The sequence below is a fragment of the Giraffa tippelskirchi genome, chromosome X, assembly GCF_054371585.1.
Source record: "Giraffa tippelskirchi isolate mGirTip1 chromosome X, T2T-mGirTip1v1.2.pri, whole genome shotgun sequence".
Classification (NCBI taxonomy): Eukaryota; Metazoa; Chordata; class Mammalia; order Artiodactyla; family Giraffidae; genus Giraffa; species Giraffa tippelskirchi.
The window spans coordinates 140,119,781-140,141,189 of record NC_137289.1 but is presented as its reverse complement, the minus strand read 5'-3'; the positions used below and the strand labels follow the sequence as shown (position 1 = coordinate 140,141,189).

The 21,409-nt window shown below is 39.4% G+C and overlaps 1 protein-coding gene across 5 annotated transcripts in view; it reads left to right on the top strand.

Annotated features, from left to right (window-relative positions):
• The window catches only part of REPS2 (RALBP1 associated Eps domain containing 2), a 238,727-nt gene that overhangs the window by 55,395 nt on the left and 161,923 nt on the right, over positions 1–21,409 (top strand). For all 5 annotated transcript variants that reach the window (XM_081564695.1, XM_081564694.1, XM_081564693.1 and 2 more), the window contains one exon: positions 5,645–5,768. In XM_081564695.1, the coding sequence (XP_081420821.1) occupies positions 5,645–5,768 (124 nt within the window). The remainder of the gene's footprint in view (positions 1–5,644; positions 5,769–21,409) is intronic.

Below are 21,409 nucleotides of genomic sequence, written 5' to 3'. Positions count from 1 at the left end.
CTTTAGATTACATTAAAACATTTCTACCCAGAATTTAAAGCTTTTCCATGGAGAATTTAGAATTAGAACATTTTGAACCTCAATAAAGAAAAAAACTTACAGAATTAACCTACTTTTTGGGATGAAAAGTCTCAGGTTTATGAGGCTCCATATGTAAGTTCCAAAGGCCTATAATTTATCTTCTTTGCGGCTTGAATATTTCAGAAAGTTCTTGGCATGTCTCTTAGACAAAGAGCAAGAAAGGTGACCTATGGGCTTACCTCACTTATGTGTGTATCTTCTACGATGGCTACAAAGCAGTGCTTCTACTGGTATATTGCAGCAAAGGACAGATTCCAAGGTAAATGAGGCAGTTTACTAATGTGAGATTTGGATGTTAGTCTAAAAGTACCATAGTGAATGTTTTAGCAGAAATTTCAATTACCTTTAGTTAAGAACTTTTCTAGTTCCATGTGGTAGATATGGTAAAGGAATAACTGAAGGTTACCTTGATAATAAATTAACACTGACTGAACTATGTTTGTTAAATTATTTCCATAGCAGGGATCATAATTTATTAATATTAGGGGTTATTTTACAAGACAACTGTATTGATGATGTTGGTTTTTCCATGTATAGGCAATCTTGTATCTGAAGATGTGTAATTTATTTATTCACAATAAAGAATGTATTGTAAAACTCAGTTACATTTTATTTGTGAGCATTGCTTCATTCACTTGATTGAGAATTTTTTGACTGTATCTTGAGTGTCTATCCTTGCACTAGGAGGTTGATAGAAGTTACCCCTTGTCCTAGGAGGGAAAAATTTTAATGGGAGACAGAGATAAACAGATAATTATAATATGTGATAAGTGCTGAAATAGACATTAAAAAACTTGAACATGGAGAATTTCAAATGTATACAAAATATGCAGTAGGAGGGACTTCCTCCGGTGATCCAGTGGTTAAGAATCCACCTGCCAATGCAAGGGGCACAGGTTAAATCCCTGGTCTGGGAAGATCCTACCTGCCTCAGAGCAACTAAGCCCGTGCCACACAACAACTGAGCTCACGTGCCAAAACTACTGAGCTCATGTGCTTCAGCTACTGAAGCCCACACTCCTAGAGCCTGAACTCCACCACAAGAAAAGCCATCTCAATAAGAAACCCAAGCACCACAACTAGAGAGTAGCCCCCACTCACTGCAACTAGAGAAAGCCCGTGCATATCAGTGAAGATCTGCTGATGCTGCTAAGTCGCTTTAGTCGTGTCCAACTCTGTGCAACCCCATAGACGGCAGCCCACCAGGCTCCCCCGTCCCTGGGATTCTCCAGGCAAGAACACCGGAGTGGGTTGCCATTTCCTTCTCCAGTGCATGAAAGTGAAAAGTGAAAGTGAAGTCGCTCAGTCGTGTCTGACTCTTAGCGACCCCATGTACTGCAGCCCACCAGGCTCTTCCGTCCATGGGATTTTCCAGGCAAGAGTACTGGAGTGGGTACTGATATAATTGCCTTCTCCAGCCAATGAAGATCAAGCACAGCCAAAGTAATAAAATAAATAAACTTAAAAAAAATACACAGTAGGAGAATGAATCTTCATGAACCTATCACCCAACTTCAGTCATTTGCAACTCTTGATAATGCTTGTTTCACCCATAGTCTTCACTTACTCCTTTCCCCCCTTTTGTTTTAGAACATATCCAAGATAATAATATATCATGTAATACACATTTATAGATATTTGAATAATCGGAGTGTACACTGGGAAAATAGACTATACCTGGGAACTTGAGAAGAAGCTATAGAGCCTGTAACATTTGAGTTTAATCTAGTAGGGAGGGAGAATGTTCCAGGTCCAGGTGAATAGGATGGAACTCAACAATTATTGAACACTGCTAAGCATTAAATTGGGCTTCCCCAGTGGCTCAGTGGTAAAGAATCCACCTGCCATGCAAGAGAGGCGGGTTTGATGCTTGGTTTGGCAAGATACCCTGGAGAAGCAAATGGCAACCCACTCCAGTATTCTTGCCTGGGAAATCCCATGGATTGAAGAGCCTGGTGGGCTGCAGTCTATGGGGTCCCAAGAGAATTGGACATGACCTAGCGACTAAACAACAATGAAGCATTATATCAGGTTCATTTAGTACATTATTTAATTTTTTCCCTCATACTCTTATGGGAGTGACAATGTCTATTTTACATTTGAGGAAACTAGATTTCAGCCTGACCAACCTTGACTTCAAGGCGATTTAGTTTCCCATCTTGTGCACCACGTGCACTAGGCACAGAAATGTAAAAGGGCAAGATGTTTTTGGGAAATCAAGAGAAGATGAATGCAGCTATAGAATTGTGACCGTGTGTGTGTGTCAAGAGGTGAAACTAGAGAAGCTGCTCAGGGCCAGGTTGTGAAGGAACTTTAATGCTATGCTACGAAGATAGAATTTTATCCTGAGGGTGGTGAGGATCCAGGCTGAGATGTCTTTCAGCCTGAGAACAGTATTGTCAGCTTTTAAAAGGCAGATATGTAGGCACTATGGAGGATGAACTGGAATTGGAAAATCTGCTGAGGGGAGACTGGTTCAAGCAAACTGTTCAACCACTGTCTATTAAGCATAAAGAATGCGGTGGGCAAAGAAGCTAATGAGCAAGACACGTCTCGCTATTTCATAAGCTTAGCCTAGTAAAGAGTTAGTCACATGCAGATAGATGGCTTACTGTGATGCTGTGATTTATTTTTTTACTTTTTATAAATATTTTTTGGCTGCACCACTCAGCCTGTGGGATCCTAGTGCCTGACCTTTTTGTTGAGAGAAGAACACCAACTATTGGAATAAAGTTAAAAAGAAAAAAGAAACCTGTCCCTGCTTTATGCTAATTTGTGTGAATTTTACTGAAAAATAAAATCTATCATGATGGCCAAGTGAGATATTAGGAAGGGATTAAGGTGTTGCAAATGAGAAGATAGGCTTGATTTGGTAGATGGTTCTGTGATAGAATCAACTGGATGTGATTAGCATTGAAAACAAGTTTCTGATTTGAGGTACGGTATGGTTGATGCCAACAGCTGAGCCGAGGGTTGCTGGAAGATCAACAGGTTCAAGGATATGTGAAGAGGGGCAAATGAGTAGGGCTTATTTATATTATGTCTGAGATGGCTTAGGGTATCCATGTAGAGATGTCCAGTAGGGTTTTGGAAAACTGCATGAAGTATCCGAGTTGTTAGGTTTGGAGAGAGTGGTTTGCTGATCATTAGCATTTATGTATAGTCATTGAAGCCTGGGAAAGAATGAGATTACCTAAGAGCAGTGATTCTTAGCTTTGGCTGCACTTTAGAATTACCTTGAGAGCGTTACAAAAATACCCATGCCTGCGCCACACCACTGACTAATTAAAGCAGAATCTATGGAAGTAGAGACTAGGTCTCTTTATATTTTCAAAATCTACTTAGATTATTTTAATATGCAGCTAGAATGGCAACAAAATAAACAAGTGGACTAAAAAATTAGACGACTGCATGTTTATTGAATGGACACTATCGTTGGCACTGCTACTTTAACTTACATGAAGTAAGTACCTGTTTGCACTTAAGGGGAGACTGAGGCACAAAAGGTAAGTAACTTGCCTTAGGTTATATAGGCAGCTGATTGGTGCTAAGGCAGGGATTCACACCTAAGTCATTTACTCCAAGAACTGTTCTTTATACCATAATGTTCTATTGCTTCTCCACTCAAGAATGAATCTGGGAGGGTTGATAGTTTTGGAATGGCAGTGTGAAAAACTCAGCAGATCTTCTTCCCAGTGAAATAACCTTTTAACTGTAAAAATTATAAAGGACACTCATTTAAAGTCTCTGGAAATTGGCCTGAAGACATACAGCAAATGTAGAAACATTTATTCAAGAAAATCTACTAAATCTTAGTAAGAACAGTGAGCCAGCAGGCTTTGGGCCATGACCTCATCCTCTCCCCACCCTCATCAGTTCCATGCAATGGAGGACTCTTCTTGGTGAGTATAGCTGAGAAAATAGGACTTATCCCCATAACTGTAGTTCCTAGTCTAGGACTAGGAGCAGTAGACAGTAGACTACTTGAAGTACCAGAAGGAGAAAGAGAGAGGGACAGAAAAATATTTGAAGAAATAATGGCCACAAGATAACCCAGTTTGATGACAAACAGTAGTCTTCACAACCAAGAAGCCCAGCTCTGTCCTTTCAGTGGCTGACAGTGTTACTATGACTGCAGGCTGGGGATGTCTGCAATAGAGTGAAAATACCCGGAGTAGGAGTGAAAGAGAATGGAAGTAAGAGCAGTTAAAATGCCACAAAACTCTCCATCCTTTCTGAGATTAAGCCGTTTTTCTTGAATAACACCACCGCGCCCCCCCCAACCCCCCCCCCCCCGATTGCGGCAAACTTTTGGTCAATTTCCAGAGTTCTGTCCATTTTAGTTAGTTTCTCATTGTTCTGATGGAGGAGAGCGTTTTTGGCGACCCTTATGCTGCTATTTTTTGCTTACATTCTAGTTGAATTTTTATTGCAATTTTCTTAAGATTACTTAGTGCTGCTTATAGTTTGTTCTGAAAGCATTTGTGATATTTTGGAAATTATTGGATAATTATTTTTCCAATAATTATTGGAAGTCTAAATCTAAAAGTAATTATTGGAAATCTAAAATTCCATCCATAAGGAACCAACTAATAATAATAATTTAAAAATGCACAGTATATCTTTATAGCAGAATATTATGCAGTTGTTAAAGCAACGTGGTAATTTTAATTGTGCTGATAGAGAAGAATAGTCAAGGGATAATGCTAAATGAAAAACAAGTCCCAAAATAGTATGTGATAGTCTATTTGTATAAAGTTTGAATAAACAACAGGAGAAACACAGGTGTGTACTACATATATGCAGAGAATATTTCTAGCAGAAATATGTAATATTTTCCTCTGTGACATAGGAAGTGAGGGTGCTTCTTAGTTCTTCACCCCCACTTAGTATTATTTGAACTTTTGAGTATCTATTACTTAGAAATAACTTTAAAGAAGTCATTGTATATTTAATTTGTTATTTTAAACTACCAATAGGACATATCATTTTAGTTTAAGGTCTACAAGTGATAAAGATTGCAATATTTTGATAATAATATTTGTATATGTAGTACTTCTTTTTTGTTTCCTTGAAGTGAGCACGCAAGATGTAATTTTGATGCTTAGGAAATAATTTTGCTTGAGAACGTTAAAAAAAATAATGAACTCACGTTTAATTTCGATCAACTGGGATAATCCACAAATAATGGTGATGACTAAACTGTTCTCTTTTCACCTTTGTGACTTTCTGGACTTTGTACATTACAGTCCACCTCCTGAAAAAGTCACTCTTTTGTAAGAAGATTAACAGCCATCCTTTGTCACCTTTATTTTTATCTTTGAAAGAGGAGGAATAATCATCCAGTTCTGAAACATCATGCATGGGTAGAATTGAATTACCCAAATTGAAAACCTCCCTGCAAACTAGAGGATAAAGAATCCCACCAGCGTGTACACATAGGCTCTCCGGGGACTTTTTGATTATTTACCCCGTGAAATCCTTGAGATTTCATAATCTATCTTGTCTCATTTTCCCGTTATGAAATGGAATTTTCAGCATCCCTTCTCTTGTCTGTTTTCAGATCACAGAATTGTGTGGTGCCAAGCGGGTTGGTTATTTTGGTCTGACACAGTTTTACGTTGCCCTGAAATTAATTGCTGCAGCACAGTCTGGCCTCCCTGTGCGGATAGAGAGTATTAAATGTGGTAAGTATCTCCCATTTATACATTCTGTTATCCATGACAGTTTTTTTTTTTTTTTATGAGAACCATTTTTTGTCATAAAAATGAGACCTGGGTTTAAGTCCTGTTCTGTAAGCATTTGTGGAATTTTTTGTTTCTTTTTCCAACTCTTCTATAAAATAGAACTTATCAGGTGTCTTAGTTTTTTATTTTTTTAATGAGAAAAAATTCAGAGAGGGACCTGAGGTTAGTTTCTTTTATCTGACTTGCCGTTAAAAATAGATTTTGTTCTTTAGCTGAGAAAGATTGGGACAAGGGTTCTAGAACCTGTGGCAAAATAGCAAGACTCAGTTTAATTTTCCACTTGAGGAATCTCTGTTGTTTAAGGTTCTATTAGGGACAAGGAACTGAGTAACAGGGAGAGTTTGAGTGGAGCTGCCCCTTCTCTCTCTCTTCTGTTCTTGCCAGGATAATTATTTTATTATCAAGTATGATTATCTTTTAATCTCTCAATTCCCAAAGCCCTGTTAAGTACTTGTGGGCTACTAAATATTTTTCGTAATGAATTTATCTTCTCAGACTTTTGATTTATCATTTTCTTATCTTGCTATTCCTGCCCCAAACCCAACACATACTTGAGCACTTTTCACGACTTAAAAGCAAAGCCCCAAACTCTTAGCATCATTTGCATCAGTACTGGTTTTACCAAGCTGTTTAAAGAAGGTGACTATTGAGTGGATGTGCTGAGGTCTTTTGTTAGTTCACTCTGATATGAATTACTTTCCTGTGTCTACACAGCTATGCAGGAACTTTGCCTTTTTCCTCATTTTGAGATAAAAATCACCCAACTATTCCTATCTGTTCTGTGAAGTCCCTGGTAGATCTTTATGTGGGCTCAGGATTTATGTTTAGTCCATGGTAACCTTGTAGCTCCAAATAGCAGAGAAGATTCTGATAGATTGACTATAGAAAATGAAGCTTTTTTACACTAACCATCAGGAAGCTGCAATCATCCTGCTAATCTTTATTAAAGGTTTAGTGTGTGCCAGACACTGTATCATTTAGTCCTCATGACATTTACCTAAACTAGATAATTGTATCAATTTGCATTGCCTAGAATAAGCTGTGATAACAAGTACCACTGAAATGTCAGTGCCTTAATGGAACAAAGGCTTGCTTACTGCTTTGCAGTGGGTCAGGGTGACCCTCCAGGGCAGCTGCCCTCCATGTGTTGGCTCTCTGATCCTGGCAGCTTTATCCTGTGGCACCTCCAACACAGCACCTGTTCCTGTAATTGCCACAACAGAGAAATAGTTTCTAAGCCTAGCAGTTAAATGCCTTGGCCTGGATGTGACTCAGGTTACTGCTGCTCACAGTGCATTGGCCAGAACTTCGCACATGGATCTACTGACACGCAGAGCGGGCTTCGGGAGATGTAGTTCCCTCATGTGCCTGCAAGGAGAGGAGACTGTATGTGGGTGAACTCTGAAAGTCTCTATCCTGGTGCTGTTGTTATCCGCATTTTACAGATGTGAAAATGGAAGTTTAGGGGAGTTGAGCAACTTGCCTAAGGATGTTAGGTTCTAACCAGCTCCAACCAGGATCTCAGCCTCCATTTCCCAGGCTTTTAATTGTTATGCAAAATAGCCTCTTCTGGATGATTTTTTTTCTGTTTAGTAAGTTCCTGATTCTAATTTGTAAATCTGGAATGTTTCCTGAACAGAAAAAAAAAAAAACAAAAACTGACCCCCAAAGCATCCCTTGGTATTATATAATTTGGTTCCTTGAAATAGGTTTCTTGATGGAGTAATTTCAGTGGCTGATTTGGTGTCTGTTGGTCAGTGTTTGCTGTGATTTGTTCAAAGTTATATCTCACTGGATTTCGATTTGTGGTAGGCACTGAAAGTTTCCATTCCATTGTAAATGATCATTAATTTTTATTAGCGTATCTCCCAACTTCATCTTCTGGAAGAGTTAAGAGCTTCTTTGCTGTATAAAAGAATAACCTTCGGACACCTTTGTTGCTTATATTTGGTTAGACTGAAGTCTTTTACCTGATCTGTGCTCAGATCTGTAGCTTAATTTCCTGGGGATGGGGGAGGGGGTGGAAGGGGTGGATTGTCTAAGTTATCACTTGTATAAGGGATTAACCCTTTATGTCAAAGCCTTTGACTGTGTGGATCACAATAAACTGTGGAAAATTCTGAAAGAGATGGGAATACCAGACCATCTGACCTGTCTCTTGAGAAACCTGTATGCAGGTCAGGAAGCAACACTTAGAACTGGACATGGAACAACAGACTGGTTCCAAATAGGAAAAGGAGTACGTCAAGGCTGTATATTGTCACCCTGCTTATTTAACTTATATGCAGAGTACATCATGAGAAACGCTGGGCTGGAAGAAACACAAGCTGGAATCAAGATTGCTGGGAGAAATATCAATAACCTCAGATATGCGGATGACACCACCCTTATGGCAGAAAGTGAAGAAGAACTAAAGAGCCTCTTGATGAAGGTGAAGGAGGAGAGTGAAAAAGCTGGCTTAAAGCTCAACGTTCAGAAAACTAAGATCATGGCATCTGGTCCCATCACTCCATGGGGAATAGATGGGGAAACAGTGGAAACTGTGTCACACTTTATTTTTTGGGGCTCCAGAATCACTGCTGATGGTGACTGCAGCCATGAAATTAAAAGACGCTTACTCCTTGGAAGGAAGGTTATGGCCAACCTAGATAGCATATTTAAAAGCAGAGACATTACTTTGCCAACAAAGGTCCGTCTAGTCAAGGCTATGGTTTTTCCAGTGGTCATGTATGGATGTGAGAGTTGGACGGTGAAGAAAGCTGAGCGCCACAGAATTGATGCTTGTGAACTGTGGTGTTGGAGAAGACTCTTGAGAGTCCCTTGGACTGCAAGGAGATCCAATCAATCCATCCTAAAAGAGATCAATCCTGGGTGTTCACTGGAAGGTCTGATGTTGAAGCTGAAACTCCAATACTTGGGCCACTTCATGCGAAGGGTTGACTCACTGGAAAAGACCCTAATGCTGGGTAGGATTGGGGGCGGGAGGAGAAGGGGACGACAGAGGATGAGATGGTTGGATGGCATCACCGACTCGATGGACATGGGTTTGGGTAGACTCCGGGAGTTGGTGATGGACAGAGAGGCCTGGTGTGCTGCAATTCATGGGGTCGCAAAGCGTCGGACACGACTGAGCGACTGAACTGAACTGAACTTTTTTCCAAATATGAGGCTTTCTCCATTTTATAAATCCTGATGCTGCCTTTTACCACTGAAGGTTTAAGTATTACTCAGAGTTAATTCTGAATTTTCTTCTTTCATTTAAAGGTTTTTTAAATAAGTTACCTGCAGTCAGCATATGTTGAGTAAGGATGAGTGCAAGACTGGGCCAAACTTTGAGCTGCCACTTAGCATTTTCCAATTTTTTGCTTGAAATCCATTAGCTTAATGTTTGATGACACAAACCTTGAAGGTGAAAGAGAATGCTCTCTGAGAGCCTAATCTCAAAGACCTATCACACAGGGAGTTGTGAGTCCTTTCAGTCCTTCTTCTATAAGAGTCATACCCTTACTTCATGAGTGACATCTGCCTGTGTGTATGTGTGTGTTAACCTTTAACCCCTAGTCTTTCCCATTTTGCTAAATACCCCTACCTTATGCAGTTGCTTAAGCCAGGAACTTGGAAGATGTTCTTGATTTCCTCCTTTCCCTCCCTCTCAATATAATCCATCAGAAGTCCTGCCAATAGGGGTGAATTCTACCAAAAATTTAGAGAAGAGCTAACACCTATCCTGTTCAAACTCGTCCAGAAAATTACAGAGGAAGGCAAACTTCCAAACTCATTCTATGAGGCTGCCATCAACCTGATACCAAAACCAGACAAAGATGCCACAAGAAAAGAAAACTACAGGCCAATATCACTGATGAACGTAGATGCAAAAATCCTCAACAAAATTCTAGCAAACAGAATCCAACAATATATTAAAAGGATCATACATCATGACAAAGTGGGCTTTATTCCAGGGATGCAAGGATTCTTCAGTATTCACAAATCAATCAGTGTGATGCACCACATTAACAAATTGAAAGATAAAAACCATACTATTATCTCAATAGATACAGAAAAAGCCTTTGACAAAATTCAACATCCATTTATGATAAAAACTATCCAGAAAACAGGCATAGAAGGAACATACCTCAACATAATAAAAGCCATAACCGACAAACCCACAGCAAACATTATCCTCAATAGCAAAAAATTAAAAGTATTTCCACTAAAATCGGGAATGACAAGGGTGCCTACTCTCACCACTACTATTCAACATAGTTTTGGAAGTTTTAGCCACAGCAATCATAGAAGAAAAAGAAATAAAAGGAATCCAGATTGGAAAAAAAGAAGTAAAACTCTCACTGTAGATGACAGGATCTTCTACATAGAGTACCCTAAAGATACCACCAGAAAAGTACTAGAGCTAATCAATGAATATAGTAAAGTTGCAGGATAAAAAGTTAATACACAGAAATCCCTTGCATTCCTATACACTAACAATGAAAAAAACAGAGAAATGAAGGAAACAATTCCATTTCACCATTGCAACAAAAAGAATAAAATACTTATAAATAAATTTACCTAAAGAAACAAAAGACCTAATACATAGAAAACTATAAAACACTGATGAAAGAAATCAAAAATGACACAAACAGATGGAGAAATATACCATGTTTGTGGATTGGAAGAATCAATATAGTGAAAATGAGTATACTACCCAAAGCAATCTATAGATTCAGTGCAATCCCTATCAAGCTACCAATGGTATTCTTCACAGAACTAAAACAAATAATTTCACAATTTGTATGGAAACACAAAAACCCTTGAATAGCCAAAGCAATCTTGAGAAAGAAGAATGGAACTGGAGGAATCAACCTTCCTGACTTCAGACTATACTACAAAGCCACAGTCATCAAGACAGTATGGTACTGGCGCAAAGGCAGAAATGTAGATGAATGAAAGAAAATAGAAAGCCCAGAGATAAATCCACGCACCTATGGACACCTTATCTTTGACAAAGGAGGCAAATATATACAATGGAGAAAAGGCAGTCTCTTTAACGAGTGGTGCTGGGGAAAACTGGTCAGCCACGTGTAAAAGAATGAAACTAGAACACTTTCTAACACCATACACAAAAATAAGCTCAAAATGGATTAAAGATCTAAATGTAAAACCAGAAACTATAAAACTCTTAGAGGAAAACTTAGGCAGAACACTCTCTGACATAAATCACAGCAAGATCCTCTGTGACCCACTTCCCAGAGTAATGGAAGTAAAAACAAAAATAAACAAATGGGACCTAATTAAGCTTAAAAGCTTTTGCACAAAGAAGGAAACTATAAGCAAAGTGAAAATGCAGCCTTCAGAATGGGAGAAAATAATAGTAAACAAAACAACTGAGAAAGGATCAATCTCCAAAATATACAAGCAGTTCATGCAGGTCAATACCCAAAACCCCCCAAACAACCCAATCAAAAATGGGCCAAAGGGCCTAACAGACATTTCTCCAAAGAAGACATATAGATGGCTAATAAATACATGAAAAGATACTCAACATCACTCATTATTAGAGAAATGCAAATCAAAACCACAGTAAGGTATCATCTCATGCTGGTCAGAATGGCTGTCATCAAAAAGTCTACAAACAATAAATGCTGGAGAGGGTGTGGAGAAAAGGGAATGCTCTTACACTGTTGGTGGGAATGCAAACTGGCACAGCCACTATGGAGAACAGTGTGGAGATTCCTTAAAAAACTGGAAATAGAACTGCCATACAACCCAGCAATCCGACTGCTGGACATATACCCAGAATTGAAAGAGACACATGTGCTGCAGTGTTCATTGTGGCACTGTTGACAATAGCTAGGACATGGAAGCAACCTAGATGTCCATTGGCAGACAAATGGATCAGGAAGTTGTGGTACATATACACAATGGAATCTTACTCAGCTATAAAAAGGAATGCATTTGAGTCAGTTCTAATGATGTAGATGAAACTGGAGACCATTATACAGAGTGAAGTAAGTCAGAAAGAGAAATACAAATACCGTATATTAATGCATATAAATGGAATTTAGAAAGATGGTAACGACGATCTTACATGGAAGGCAGCAGAAGAGACACAGAAGTAAAGAACAGACCTTTGGACTATGTGGGAGAAGGCGAGGGTGGAATGATTGAGAGAATAGCATTGAAACGTGTATTACCATATGTAAAATAGATGACCAGTGCAAGTTCCAATGTGTGGAGTAGGACATCCAAAGCCTGTGCTCTGGGACAACCTGGAGGGATGGAGTGGGGAGGGAGGTGAGAGGGGGGTTCAGGATGGGGGCACACATGTGCATCTGTGGCTGTTTCATGTAAATGTATGGCAAAAACCACCACAATATGTAAAGTAATTATTTTCCAATGAATGAATTAAATAAAAAGTTCTGCCAATATGGCTCTAGTCTTCACTGTTTGCTCCCTGCATCTTTCTACCTCTGCTAAATGAGGCCACCTGCAGCCACTTGCCTGAGTGCCAAAATGGTTTTGTCATTAGTTTCTTGGCCTTCTCTCTTTTCTACTCCAGTCTCTTTTCCCACATAGCACTAAGAGTAGCTTTTTCAAAATAGATTATTTTACCTAGCTCCTTGAAACTCTCCCAGTGGTTGCTTATTGTACAGAGTGCAAAGTTCAAAGTCCCTACAGTTATCTGTAAGGCCTTGCATAATTTAGTCTCTGCTTACTACCTCTCCTCATCTCAAATTTCTTTTCTTTCTTGTAATCTGTCCCCCAGCCTTACTGGCTGTGTATCCATTTCTGGGCCACCTCTTTCCTACTGTAGGAAAGAGCATGTTATGTGAAGATCTTGGGTTGCTAGTGGTCTGTTCTCCCTCCTCTCCTTCCAGTGCTGGTGTCTCCTTCTCATCCTTCAGGTTTCCAAGGCTGTCCCTGACATCCCATCTAAAGTATGTCCTGTCAAATTAATTCATTAACAAAGGAACCAGCATATAGTAAAACTGGTTCAAGAAAGTGTAGGAAAGTCAGAAGTATTTATAGTCGAGGAAAGAAAGAATGCTGGAATAAGATTGCTAAATTATGTAAAAAAATTGATTAATGCCCTGTAGGACAATGAAACTGTAACTGGGTTATACTCTTGTGAGATAAAATTCATTTGCACTGCTGTCAGAAAAGAAGTGTTTGTTATCTAACAAATTTTCTACAAATTAATATCTACCCTTTCAGAATTGTAAAATGCTTCATCAAGAGTAAATAGTAACTTAAAATCATGCATCCCTAGGGAGTTAGATAATCCTTGGATGGGCCTGTTAATGCTGGATAATGTGACAGTCCCCTCCTTACTTAATTCTCTCACTGCCTGCTCCTTCATAGCTCTTTCGTTAGGGTTTGTAAGTACTCCTTTACAGGTTTGAGTAATTTTTTGTCTGTCTTCCTCAGCAGTCTGCACATCTAAGAGGAAGGGAGAAGCATCTGGTAACCCCTGTACAGAGGGGCCTTATGGGTACTCAGGGCATGTTTGTTGAATGAATGCATGAAGACACAAATGCCTGGGCACGGGGAGTGAGTCTTAATCATCTGTCATTCTTTTTAATGCAAACATTTGGAACTCACGTTCACCAGGAACTTCTGAGGGATGCTTACAGAAGTCATCTCTCTCAGGCATTGGTTCCTAACCTTGTCTGCACTTGAGAATCATCTGGATAACTTTAAATGCAAAATAAAAACTACAGGAACCTGGGGCTACCTGCAGACATGTGGCTTTAGCACAGAGTTTTTCAGAGCACCCCAGGTGATTCTTCTGTGGAGCCAGGGTTGAGAGTGACTTCTAAAGACAGTCAAGTGGAGTATTTTCAAGAGCTTTGCTTAAGCTCTGAGTACAGATTTGGTCACATTAGGGCCCAAACTGGAGGGAGGCAAGCAGTACCCAGGGCGTATAACTGTAGGGGATGTATAACTGTAGGAGGTGCTAGCTCCCTGGGCCCTGCAAGTGCTGACTCTGACTTTCCAGGGCCCTGAGAGGCAGTACCTCAAGTGCTAGCCCCAGGCTTTTCTCTAGCCTCACCCTAGTGGGAGCTGGGGTAATACTGTTGGGAAAGCTGACTTAGGAGGGCAGAAGGTGGTGTTGGGGTGAAGTTCAGGGTTGGCAGAGAGTTCTTATGGAGGAAACCATGTGTGAACATTTGTCCTGGGAGCAAACCTCCTGCTTTCCAAAGACAGGCCAGGAGGAAGTGTGAGGACTGAGGGAAGGTGTAGCAGGGTCTAGGGTAGAATTTTGAAATTTTATCGTGTCATGGCCCCTTTGACCTGTGAACCCCTTCTTGGAGCAATTAAAAAAAATTATCGGAATATAGTTGCTTTATAATGTTGTGTTAGTTTTTGTTGTGCAGCAGAGTGAATTAGTCATATGTATGCATATATCCTGGTGGCTCAGATGGTGAAGAATCGACCTGCAATGCAGGAGGCCTGGGTTTGATCCGTGGTTTGGGAAGATCCCCGGAGAAGGGAATGGCATTTGCGCCGGTGTTTGTGCCTGGAGAATCCCCATGCACAGAGAAGCCTGGCGGACTGCAGTCCATGGGTTGCAAAGAGTTGGACACGACTGAGCAACTAAGCACACATACATATATCCAGTTTTTTAGATTTCCTTCCCATTTAGGTCACCACAGAGCACTGAGGAGAGTTCCCTGTGCTGGACAGTAGGGCCTCATTAGTTATCTATTTTATACACAGTCAGTTCAGTTCAGTTCAGTTCAGTCGCTCAGTTGTGTCTGACTCTTTGAGACCCCATGGACTGCAGCACGCCAGGCCTCCCTGTCCATCGCCAACTCCCAGAGTTTACTTAAACTCATGTCCATTGAGTCGGTGATGCCATCCAACCCTCTCATCCTCTGTCGTCCCCTTCTCCTCCTGCCTTCAATGTTTCCCAGCATCAAGGTCTTTTCGAAAGAGTCAGCTCTTCGCATCAGGTGGCCAAAGTACTGGAGTTTCAGCTTCAACATCAGTCCTTCCAATGAACACCCAGGGCTGATTTCCTTTAGGATTGACTGGTTGGATCTCCTTGCAGTCCAAGAGTACAAGGGACTCTGAAGAATCTTCTCCAACACCACAATTCAAAAGCATCAATTCTTCAGCGCTCAGCTTTCTTTTTAGTCCAACTCTCACATCTATATATGACTACTGGAAAAACCATAGCTTTGACTAGATAGACCTTAGTTGGCAAAGTAATGTTTCTGCTTTTTAATATGCTGTCTAGGTTGGTCATAACTTTTCTTCCAAGGAGCAAGCATCTTTTAATTTCATGGCTATAGTCAACCATCTGCAGTGATTTTGGAGCCCCCCAAAATAAAGTCTGTCACTGTTTCCATTGTTTCCCCATCTACTTGCCATGAAGTGATGGGACCAGATGCCATGATCTTAGTTTTCTGAATGTTGAGTTTTAAGCCAACTTTTTCACTCTCCTCTTTCACTTTCATCAAGAGGTTCTTTAGTTCTTCTTCACTTTCTGCCATAAGGGTGGTGTCATCTGCATATCTGAGGTTATTGATATTTCTCCCGGCAATCTTGATTCCTGCTTGTGCTTCATCCAGTCCAGCATTTCTCTTGATGTACTCTGCATATAAGTTAAATAGGCAGCGTGACAATATACAGCCTTTACGTACTCCTTTCCTGATTTGGAACCAGTCTGTTGTTCCATGTCCAGTTCTAACTGTTGCTTCCTGACCTGTGTACAGATTTCACAAGAGGCAGGTCAGGTGATCTGGTATTCCCATCTCTTTCAGAATTTTCCACAGTTTATTGTGATCCACACACTCAAAGGCTTTCGCATAGTCAATAAAGCAGAAGTAGATGTTTTTCTGGAACTCTCTTGTTTTTTGATGATCCAGTGGATATTGGCAATTTGATCTCTGGTTCCTCTGCCTTTTCTAAATCCAGCTTGAACATCTGGAAGTTCACGGTTCACGTATTGCTGAAGCCTGGCTTGGAGAATTTTGATCATTACTTTACTAGTGTGTGAGATGAGTGCAATTGTGTGGTAGTTTGAGCATTCTTTGGCATTGCCTTTCTTTGGGATTGGAATGTAAACTGACCTTTTCCAGTCCTGTGGCCACTGCTAAGTTTTCCAAATTTGCTTGCATATTGAGTGCAGCACTTTCACAGCATCACCTTTGAGGATTTGAAATAGTTCAACTGGAATTCCATCACCTCCACTAGCTTTGTTCGTAGTGATGCTTCCTAAGGCTCACTTGACTTCACATTCCAGGATGTCTGGCTCTAGGTTGGTGATCACACCATCGTGATTATCTGGGTCATGAAGATCTTTTTTGTATAGTTCTTCTGTGTATTCTTGCCACCTCTTCTTAATATCTTCTCCTTCTGTTAGGTCCATACCATTGCTGTCCTTTATCGAGCCCATCTTTGCATGAATTGTTCCCTTCGTAGCTCTAATTTTCTTAAAGAGATCTCTAGACTTTCCCATTCTATTGTTTTTCTCTATTTCTTTGCATTGATTGCCGAGGAAGTCTTTCTTACCCCTCCTTGCTATTTTTTGGAACTCTGCATTCAAATAGGTAATCTTTCCTTTTCTCCTTTGCCTTTGGGTTCTCTTCACAGCTCTTTGTAAGGCCTCCTCAAACAACCATTTTGCCTTTTTGCATTTCTTTTCCTTGAGGATGATCTTGGTCCCTGCCTGCTGTACAGTGTCAAGAACCTCCGTCCATAGTTCTTCAGGCACTCTGTCTATCAGATCTAATCCCTTGAATCTATTTGTCACTTCCACTATAGAATCGTAAGAGATTTGATTTAGGTCGTACCTGAATGGTCTAGTGGTTTTCCCTACTTTCTTCAATATAAGCCTGAATTTGGCAATAAGGAGTTCATGGTCTGTGCCACAGTCAGCTCCTGGTCTTTTTTTTTGCTGACTGTATAGAACTTCTCCATCTTTGGCTGCAAATAATATAATCAATCTGATTTTGGTATTGACCATTTGGTGATGTCCATGTGTAGAGTCTTCTCTTGTGTTGTTGGAAGAGGGTATTTGCTATGACCAGTGCGTTCTCTTGGCAAAACTCTATTAACCTTTGACCTGCTTCATTCTGTACTCCAATGCCAAATTTTCCGGTTGCTCCAGGTATTTTTTGACTTCCTACTCTTGCATTCCAGTGCCCTATAATGAAAAGGACATCTTTTTTCGGTGTTAGTTCTAGAAGGTCTTGTAGGTCTTCATAGAACCGTTCAGCTTCAGCTTCTTCAACATTACATTTGTATTTCACAAATTTTACATCATGAATTATTTTGCTTTTGATGTTTTCCAGGCATTCAAAAATGTAAAACCTATTGTTTTTTACTGAAAATACTATTTTTTAAAACTGAAGTATACTATGATGTATAGTAGTATATAAGTTACAGGTATATGATATAGTGATTCACACACAGGTTTTAAAGGTTATACTCCATTTATACTTATAAAATATTGGCTATGTTCCCTGTGTTGTATAATATATGCTGGTAGCTTATTTTGTACATAATAATTTACACTTATACTACTACTATACAGTACTCCTGAGCTATATGGAAATAGACAGCAGGTTGAATGTGGCTCATAGGTATATCCCAAGATTGATTAATTCATGTCTCTCAAAAGTAATTTATAAGACTGTGCACAGCAGCTGTATTCATAATGGCTTCAAACTGAAAATAACTCAAATGTTCATCACAGAGACTCGGTTTAAAACATTTCAGTATATTCATAAAAGTGGATTATTCCATAGCAGTGAAAAAGAATGAACTATGTCTTTGGATGATTATGTTGTACATTGGATGATTATCACAAAGTGTTGTCAGGAAAGCTAGTCACAAAGATTAATATTGTATGATTCCATTATGTGAAGTTCTATAGTGGCAAAGGTAATCTGTGGATTTAGAAATTAGAATACATTGCTCAGTGGGACAAGGGGAGGTGATTAACTAGAAAGGGATATGAAAGCAATTTGGGTGTTTGTTATGAGGTTGTATATACATTTGTTGAAAGTCTTCAAATGAGGCTTCCTGGTAGGTCAGTGGTAAAGAATCTGCCTGCCAATACAGGAGACACAGAATTGATCCCTGATCTGGGAAGATCCCACATGCTGTGGAGCAACTAAGCCTGTGCACCACAACTGTTGAGCCTGTGCTCTGGAGTCTGGGAGCCACAACTGCTGAAGCCTGTGCTCCCTAGAATCTGTGCTCTGCAACAAGAGAAGCCACTGCAATGAGAAACCCTTGCTGCAACTAGAGAAAAGCCTGCAGCAATGAAGCCCCAGCACGGCCAAAACTAAATAAATAAATCTTTAAAAGTCTTCAAATACTTAAGCTCTGTGTACATCATCATCATCCCTCCATACAAAATACTCCTTACATAATTTAAGAAGAAATCAATTATTTGTTGACTTTTAACATTATAGTATTTCTTAGTAAAATCCAGATCTCTGGCCATAGTGGTCCATATTATTTCATAGCAACCATTAGTCAAACTGTGCTTTTCCAGTAGGGCAGCCAGTAGCCATACTACTGCAGCTCCTGAGTGCCTGAAATGTGGTGTATCTGAATTGAGGTCTATAGTATAGGTAAGTACACATGGGTTTTAAAGCATTAGTCTGAAAAGAGAATGTAAACTATTATATTAATTTTTATCTTGTTTACATGCTGTTGTTGATAACATTGGGTTAAAATATACTAAATTAATTTCACCTGTTTTTTGCTTTTTTTAAGTTGAAAATTTTTAATTGTGACAAAATATACATAATATAAAATTTATCATCTTAACCATTTTTAAGTATACAGTTCAGTAGTGTTAAGTATATCCACATTGTTGTGCAACCAATCTGCCTACATTGCAAGGTGGAAACTCCAACCCCAGTAAACAACTCCCAAGTCCCCTTCCCTCCAGCCTCTGGCACCCACCATTCTACCTTCTGTTTCCATGAGTTTGACAATTGATCTGTCTTGTAAGTGAAACCATGCAGTATTTGTATTTTTTCACGGGCTTCTTCACTTATCATTTTTTTTGTTAATGTAGCTACTATACAATTTACAATGATACATGTGACTGAGATTATATTTCTCAGTTCAGTTCAGTCGCTCAGTCATGTCTGACTCTGCAACCCCATGGACTGCAGCACGCCAGGCCTCCTTGTCCATCACCACCTGCCAGAATTTACTCAAACTCATGTCCATTGAGTCGGTGATGCCATCCAACCATCTCATCCTCTGTCATCCCCTTCTCCTCCCACCTTCAATCTTTCCCAGCATCAGGGTCTTTTGAGGACAGTGCACAGCAGCTGCCTCTTTGTAATTAATCTTTTATTACTGCATTTATGCTGCTTATGTTTTTTTCTAATGAATTGAGGAGATTGATGTATTTCTAATATTCATGACTCCATCAGACATGGGAAAACAAAGGATTTTTCCCTTAGAGGGTCACATTTTTAAAAAAGCAGAGACATAATTTTCTTTGTGGAAGGGAAAAATAGTCATTTCTGTTTAATATACAGAGCATTTCTGTGTTCAAAGAATACAACCTAAGATACCGTTATGAGACAAATGATTGCTGTGCTCATTGTGTCCTTGACCCCTGTCAGTATTTTATTTGAACTCTTAATTTGTTTCCTGTGTGCTCATTTAATTCAGTTTGGCAGAAAGGATTCTAACCAATTACTGCAAATAGATCTTCTCCTGTGATTACTTGACATATATCACTGGATAGTAAGTACTTTATTGGTTAATCTTCTAATAAAGTTTTGCTATTAAATTTGCTGCACGTATGACAATGAAACAACATTTAGACTGAACGTTGACAAACTATAGTTTTACTTTTCACTTTTAAAAAGCCTGTAGCATAAAAAAAAAGCTTGCACTACCTTAAGAAAAATAGCATCTTCATTAGTTTTCAATAATAGGCATATCATTATATATGGTTACAATTCTGTTAAGTAAGAGTTGTTTAAAGCCTTGTAAACAAAGTATGAGAGAAATTCAGCTGTATTTTGTCTTTTGCTGTCTGAGGGAGGGAGATTGTTTCCCAGGTGAACAATTCTGGAGAAATGCCATCACCAGGGAAGGAGAATTTGTGATATGACGGTGTCCTAAAGGACAGCTGGGAGCCCTAGTGTAACAGTTGATATTCACCAACCAGGTTTGTGTTCCATTGTTCCTGGAGTTATCTGTTAAACACCAGTGAAACACTGGTCGGGGAGCTTACAAATGCTGAACATTTCATTTTTTTTTCTTCTCTTTTCAAATAGAGCTTGTAAGTAGCGTCATCCTCTTGTGGGCAGATTAGAGTGCAAGTTATTTTATGTGATCCTAGTCAATTTTTTAAGATCCTTTTTGCAGACTGAGCTGTAATAAATACCTTTCTGAGAAGAGAACCATAGGATTAGCTCATATTTGATTTACTGAGAATCTAGACTTTCTTTTCTCTTGCCTTCTTTCTTTTGAAGTCCAGTCCTGCCTTGAGTGCTGAAGAGCTGCCAGGGTTAGGAAATAATAAAATATTAAAAATGGTGGCCATCGTCTCTTTAGGGGAAAGTCTTGGTTTAATTTTCCAGATTGGTTATTCTATTCACGTCTCTTGGGCTCTTGGCTGATTGATCACGCAGGGATTTGTCATATTGCCTACTTCTTTGAATTGAATGTAGACATAGCAACTAAAAATAAACATGATGTGGATATTAGAGAACCAGGGGCCTTCTTTGCCTGGGGAGCTGAGATACTGCTTGCTGTTGCTAAGATGTTTTCTGGCTGTAACACAGCAGCAATCATTGGAAGTGCAGCTGTGTTTTTGGAAGAGCAAGCTAAGGGAAGGCAAAGGCACACTGATGAATGTTATCCTAAACAATGAATCCAGATGCAAATCATTATGCCTAATCCAGAATATTATACCCATTTTTGGTGTTCTTTGTGCTGTGTTATTGTGTGTGGTTTGCTGTGCTGAGAACTTGAAGTGTGCCAAAGTATCATTTCTGTTTTCAGAATAGTTTTGTCAGAAATTTGAAAGGTAAGTAAATACACCAGACTGTTGCATTTTCAGCTGTTTGTGGTATTGAGTGTGGCTAATGGTTTTGACAGTAGAATTTGACTGAACATTGGATTGATTGCTCTAACTTGATGCCATTTTCCTTATTCCATTACAAAAAGACAACTGGAGATTGTGTGTGAAAATTCCTTGAGCAATAACATATGATGAGAACGTATTGTATCCAGTAAGTTTGCCCTGGGAATGAGCGGCCTTTCTATAGAGCAGCAGCACTGGCTTGTGAAGAGCCAGCTCTGCCACAGATGAGCTGTATCGTCTTAGCTCCTTCTGGTCTTTTTCCACATCTGTAAAAGAAGGGTAATGATCTTCTTACTGTAGCGAGTTGTGAGGATTAAATGAGTTAATATTTTCATATCTTAATATAATCTCTGGCATATAATAAGCACTATATAAGTTTTGCCTGCTACTGTTGTTGCTTGATACTGATTTCTACAATGTCACATCCCTTTTCTTGGTGCCAAACTAAAGGCTGAAATGGAAGATCTGTCCAAAACCTGAATTTGTTCCAGTATGATTGGAC